The 6,959-nt window shown below is 38.9% G+C and overlaps 1 protein-coding gene across 1 annotated transcript in view; it reads right to left on the bottom strand.

Annotated features, from left to right (window-relative positions):
- The window catches only part of ERMP1 (endoplasmic reticulum metallopeptidase 1), a 60,579-nt gene that overhangs the window by 53,355 nt on the left and 265 nt on the right, over nt 1-6,959 (bottom strand). The window contains 3 exon segments of the mRNA XM_012813051.2: nt 531-658; nt 5,160-5,461; nt 6,795-6,959. The exon segment at nt 6,795-6,959 is cut by the window's right edge and continues 113 nt beyond it. Coding sequence (XP_012668505.2) covers nt 531-658; nt 5,160-5,461; nt 6,795-6,959 — 595 coding nt within the window.

The raw sequence follows: 6,959 nt of genomic DNA, 5'->3' as shown, positions 1-6,959 counted from the left end.
GAGGGTAATTGGTGGGACCACATCTACAGTGCATCTTACAAGGGTACATTCTGGCTGGGGCTGGGTTTGAACGCACCAACTCTGGCATATGGGGCCAGCGCCCTACCCTTTTGAGCCACAGGCACCGCCCAAATATAAATGTCTTAACACAATAACACAGAAAATGCCATGAAGGCTATGTTAACCAGTTTGATGAAAATATTTCAAATTGTATATAAAACCAGCATTGTACCCCATGATTGCATTAGTGTACATAGCTATGATTTAATAAAAAATAAAAAGAGCCCTTTTATAAATCAAACATTACCAAGACGATCAATCCCAAGTTGCCTTTTACAAATACTGAATGTATCTACATAAGCGGCTGTGAATTTTCTTAAAGTACCATCCTTCTGCCAAGTACAGTTAAGTATTTCTGTAGTGTATCATTTTATTCTTACTCATATGAATAACAAAAATATGTCAGTTTTAGCTATGGTTATTATTCTTGTCATTATTCAAGGTTAGGATTTAAAACAGTAAAATCTCACTTGCAAGACATTTTCCTCAGCACCATTAAAGAGAAACACGATGGCATGATGTAAGGCTTCTGAAGATGTTGACAAGACACGAAGGACTTCCAGCATCACTGAACAGCTAACTGCATCATCGCTGGCACCTTTAAATCAGAAAAACAGATTTGCACCTCAGATTTTAAAATCTTTATAATATGAACCATTGTGGTTAGGAATAGAGTTTTCCCCTCAAAGAAACATCACAAGAGCTGTATGACCAGAAGCATAGCTCCATTATCATCACATGACAATTACACCCACTGGCAGTAAGTTCCATGAAGGCAGGGATCTTTGGTTTACTGACTGATTTTCTCTAAATGCCTGAAACCATGCCTGGCCCACAACAATCAATTAATATCTGTTGAATAAATCAACCAGATAGGACCTAAGGTCATACTAAAAACTAGCATTGGGCGGCGCCTGTGGGTCAGTGGATAGGGCACCGGCCCCATATACGGAGGGTAGTGGGTTCAAATCTGCCGCGGCCAAACTGCCACAAAAAATAGCTGGGCGTTGTGGCAGATGCCTGTAGTCACGGCTACTCACGAGGCTGAGGCAAGGGAATCGCCTAAGTCCAGGAGTTGGAGGTTGCTGTGAGCTGTGTGACGCCACAGCACTCTACCTTGGGCAATAAAGTGAAACTCTATCTCTACCCCCAAAAATAAATAAATAAATAAATAAAAACTGGCATTCTCAGCAGCCCAGAGAGATTTTCCATTCATTCTTTATCTGTAGTCCACATTCTCTATAACAATTTCACTTCTAGTATTCATGGCTTCCTGCATCATCTCCCACTGCCATCTACTCTTTTCTTGCTTGTTTTCCTGCCAAAATCATAAAAGTTTCAGGTTACTCCACATTTACTGAGGGTTCAATCTGTATGGTGTAAACTTTTTTTAGGGTTTCTCCAAAAGGATGATGTGATGGAAAAGTACAAAGAAATCACCTAATCTAGTAAGACAAGGGAAAGGGACACTAAGACCTGAATAGTATCCCTGGTCCCACCACTGACAAAGTAGAAGACCTAGTCAAATCTCTGAACAGTCTTGATTCAGAAACTTTATATGCTAATTAAAAGTAACTATAAAGATGATCTTAGTACCTTGCTTTTTTAAAGCACTTAAAGAGGCAGTTAAAGGAACTGATTGAATATTTGATGATACCAAGGAATCACAGGTTTTGTAGATAAGGTAATTCATGGTATAATGAGTGTATCAAAAAGGGTTCTTATCTTTCAGCAATATAAACTGAAATACTTACAGAGGAACCATTATAGCTAAGAACTGCTTCAAAATAATCAAGGAGTTGAAGCAGAGCAGCAGAGATAGGAAAGAAGAAAGATAGCACTGCTGAAGCCAGGTGACAGGTACACTCGGGCTCATTAAACAATTCTGGGTTTGTATATGTTTGAAATTTTCCATAATAAAAAGTTTAAAGAGTAATCAAAGTAAATAGGCACTATAATAACCCAGGCAATAACATTTCTGGGTTTATACACTGAAAAGCAGTATGCTAAAGAGTTTAGTGTGGATTACAGCAAGAAAGACCTAGAAGTAAATTTTAGCTCTGTTGCTTTACTCCACTATCTCCTAGACTAAAAAGCAGGCTAATGATATCTACCTCACAGGTGTGTTATGTGGAGCACACAGTTAATGCACAGCACTTGACCCCCGTACGCAATCAATGCTAGCTTTTCCTTCTCTTTGCAAACTTAAGGAAGGCTCTGTAGCCAAAGAGAATGCTTGTTTGGGCTCTGTTAAATTTCAGACCCAATTCCTACTAAAGAAGAGACTACTTATTAATTATTCTTGTCTTGGTGGTGATTACTGGATTGCATTTTAATCAAAGTGAACCAAAGTAATGTATTAACTATCTAATTACTATCAAAAAGTAATTAGTATATGTCGCTATCAGTATAAACTATTACCTTTCAGAAATGAAATGAAATACACTTTTTTTTTACTTTGAGACCAATAAAATTTTTCTTTATTCAAAGTAATGTTATGTATCTATAAAGAATTGCTTAAAAAGTTAAAAACTATCCATTTATCTTCTCTTCCTTTAATGGTTTGATGTCTTAGAAGAGAAGTAAAGGATAAAATATCTTTAAGAAAGTGGAATGAAGTAAAAGGACGATACCCACAAGGCCTGGGTGGTTAACCAACATTCCTTTCCATTTAGAATTAACCTTGAAATTGAAGCTACCCTCAAAATAACTTAATATCTCTTCTACCAACCACCCAGCAGACTCAAGATAATCAAGTGTTTTCTGGGGATAACATTACTTCTAACTGGTATCAGTTCCTGAGCCCCAGAGACACTGCTAAGAACTTAAAAAACAAAACAAGCAAACAAAAAAACCCATGCTTCAATTAGTCCAACCACTAATCTATTTCATCAATGTGTAAAACACTACTTTTAACAATTTGTTACGGACAGAAATTTCTTTGAGATTGCTGATATGCATATTATTATAAAATTTTAGTTAAAAATGGGTTCTAACAGCTCATTAAAATGCCATCCTTTAAGTATTAGACTCCATATATGCAAATTGTAATATATGGCACCTATATTTGTGATGGATAGCAGAATATGCCACCTCAACATATGTCACTTTGGCATAAGGATTAGTTTGAGCTGAAGGCAAGAAACTAGATAGAGAAATAGATACTGAACAAAAAAAATTCTCTGCTATGCCCCTATTTGCCAAAAAGCAGAATATAAACCTACAACGGTGTCCCACCTCCCCTCTTTACCAAGGACGACAAAGATTAATCACCAAAGACAACTTCAAATAACCTGGTGATAGCACCACAATAATCTACATAATAAACCTTAATAACCTTTACCTACCATTTATTTGCCTTCTTACCATGTGCCAGCCCTAGAGACTCAAGGTCCTTTTCCTTTCTCTTGTCACTTCTCCAAAAATGTACTATTCTTTGTTAAAGATGCTATATAAGCCCAATTTCTAATCTAACTGAAATTCACTCATTTTCCCTGGGTATCTCCCATGTACGTGTATGTATACATAGTACATGAGGCATCATGTTAATAAACTTCTGTTTGTTTTTCTCTTGTTACCCTATCTCTTGTTGCAGGGGTACATTTCAGCTAAGAACTACGAATGGAAGAAGAAAAACTATTTTTCCTTCCCTACATTTATCTCTGATTCTCGTACATAAATCTTTCTTAGATACATTCTTAAGCAACCATGGTGTTTATTTGCCCATCCCTAAATTTAAGCATTATAATTATGGACGTAGGGTGATATTTATGACTGCTTTAACATGAATATAAAAGACCACTGGTTCTCCAGCATACACAAAGGAACTCCTGCCTTTATGTAACAAATATGCGTGCACTGAGTTCTGATAAAGCAAATTACATCCTAAATGCAATCATCAAGCTTTCTAATTAAAGATATTATCATATGAACTGATTCATCAAGAAAATAAATTTTCCTTTATATTCTGAATAACTCTAGATGTTCATACGGGGCCTGCTAGCTATAAGTTTAAGCACTCCAGAAGTATTAATGCTAAATAACAGTTATGAGCAAAAAAAAAAAAAAAAAAAGATTCCATGCCAGATGCTACTCTTGTGTCTGACTCTGACTTACATTTAATCCTCCAAGCAACACTATCAGGAAATATTATTTTTTCCATTTCACAGATGAGAAACTGTGAAAAGAGAGGTTAATTAATTTGCCAAACGGAGCGTTAATTACACTCTAATACTTTCCTTCCTTTCAAATGTAGCTGAAAGAACTGACTAGCCAGAAAACTCAGCATCTTATTTCAGTTCTGTCTCTGATCAGCAGTCAGCTAAATTTATTCCTGTGTCAAATGAGGGGGTTGAGCCAGCTGCCACCACAGAACTTATCTACCACTAATGCTATGATAGATATCATTATAAAATGTTATTTCTCTTCTTCCCTTCTTATAACTTTTTTAACTATTGAAAACATTTTTCTGAGGAATAGTATTATAACACATGGAAGTTCAATTTAGGAGATTTTCATTCACTTGACAAATATTTGTCAGGCACTGTCATAACACCAAATATTCTATTTTGCCAAAGAATTTCAAAAGAAAAATGTATGGCCTAGTTTAGGTTCTCTAACAGTATGGCACCCTCAGTGGACCAAAATTGTTACTTTATGAGTCAACAGACTACCAGAGAAGATATCCTTCAAACCACGCATCCCTGAAGACAGGGATTGTCCTTCATCAAGTATCCCCAAAGCCTAGTATAACACCCAGCTCAATAACACCTGAAATGGCAGAACTCAATTCTAGGAAACAGTGTCTGATAGTACTGATAGGGCTGTTTCAGTGTACCAGAAACGCTCCAAGTCCTGTCATTGGGCTGCTGGCATTAATGTTAAAATAATAATAATGATGATGATGATAATGCTGCACTTAAGAGACTACTGAAAGTCACATCCTAAACTAAATGATACCAGTCTGATTATCCTGCCTTTCATCACAATAAAAAAAAAGGTTTGCCCAAGAAAATGGTGCCAACAATTGTTCAAACAGCTCAGGATTATGTTAATGAACTTTCAGCTGTGACTTCAAAATGACAAAAAAAGGTACATACCTGGTGAGTTTGCCACTGAGTCAAAATGACAGTTAGCCAGGACAGCATGCTGGGCTCCACCTCTGGGTTCCAGCTTTACCACAACATTGGTGATGTTATCATAGTAGCTAGTAAAACCTCCCAAAAAGTCAATGCTAAAAGAACCGGTAGGCCTTTGTACATCTACTGAAATCTTGTGAAGGCTGTGGCTTTGCAGTTCAATCAGTTTAATCTGTTCCAAAAGGTACTGCACAGTCAGAATTTCATTTTCTGGACTTCCTGTAGTCCTGGGACCAATAGATGTTATGTGTTCAAGATAATCCCTGGAAGCAACAAAAAGAATGACAACAAAGGTTCATAGGTTTAAAAATAAAGCTGACCACTGAGCAACTTTTCCACCACATTCCCCTTCCTCCCCACAAAAAGCCCAGTTCTTTCACTTCTCATTTTAAGAATGCTTTTTATTACTTCAGACATGCTGTGAAAATCACCTGCAAAGTTCCATCATTTTATTTTGCCTCCCATGAGTTGATCCCTTCAGTTTTCTCCAACCACCCTACCCCCAATTTCCCCCCATATGTATTCAAACTGAGTGACAGGTTAGGCAGGATAGAATATAACTTCATTGCGCCATATTCTTGAGAGTTATTGATTCTGTGTTACTACTTCCAAAGCAGAAATCAATGCAAAGACAATCAAGTCAAGAGGTCAAATAAGCAAAGAAAAACTTTTGATGGTGAAGAACTGACCCAGCCCTCCCAGTGCACACACAAGGCCTAACAACTTCAATTTAGGCCAAAACCAACTCTACCCCTAATGAAAACAAAAATAAAATAAAATAAATTACTTTTTGTCCTTTCATTGCACTCCAACTGGACAAAAGGAGGGTGATGGAGGTATTCCAGAAAGTCCTTAAGAAAATAAGCTTTCAGCACTTTGTATAGTATTCTAAGTTTTTAAACAGTGGCTGTTGCAAACGTCCTGCTAGCTTATGATTTTATGAGCTTTGACACACTTGGGTTACAATATCTTTCATTTCATCACCTTTCCTACCATACTCAAAGAGGTCTCTCAAAAAAAAAAAAAAAAAGTCAAACCCTAAACAGAGACTAATCCAGGGGACTTAAAGACAAACTGAGAACTTTTCTGACTTTCCAAATTTTGATTGGTCCAGGGAAAGACTCCATAGTTTACGAATTTGGGGATTGTGACCCTCAGAAAGTTAGCTGCAGTAGCTGCTTCCAACGCCCTCCCCAACTAGATCAATATACAAAACGGTCTAGTTTTGTAACTCCATTTCACTTGGAAAGCAGTACCAAGGTAAAAGGTGGAAGTTACACTGCAGACCATGGGAAGAACGACTAACAACCAACCATCTGCACGCGGAGAATGGGTAAAAAAACATGCTCAAATTCACCTAACCTCCTCTAAGCTGCACCACTAGTTTAACAGGGAACCGTGCAAACCCCACGTCCCAGCAATTGGAATCCCAGAAAAAGGACGTGCAAGGGCACCTCCTGCCACGTGCAGCCCTGGGAGGGGTCGGCGAGCCCCGGGGGTCCGGAAGGGTCGGGCGCACACAGGTGCGGTGCCCCGGGGCCCCGGCAGAAGCCGCAAAGGAACGCGCTAACCGTGCCAGGAGGCAGCAGCCGGTACCTGGCTTGGCGCGCGTCGAACTCCCCGCGCTGGCCAGTGGCCCCGCGCAGCACAAGCTGCTGCAGCGATAGCTGCACAAGAGTCCGCAGTGCGAGTAGGTAGAGCGCGAGCCCCAGCGCGGCGCGTGCCTCAGACAGCCCAGTCCCCGCGCCCCGGCTCGCGCCG

Source organism: Otolemur garnettii, unplaced genomic scaffold, assembly GCF_000181295.1.
Source record: "Otolemur garnettii isolate 467f Iridium unplaced genomic scaffold, OtoGar3 scaffold00006, whole genome shotgun sequence".
Lineage (NCBI taxonomy): Eukaryota > Metazoa > Chordata > Mammalia > Primates > Galagidae > Otolemur > Otolemur garnettii.
Note: the sequence above shows the minus strand (reverse complement) of the source record. Positions and strands in the feature narration are given on the sequence as shown.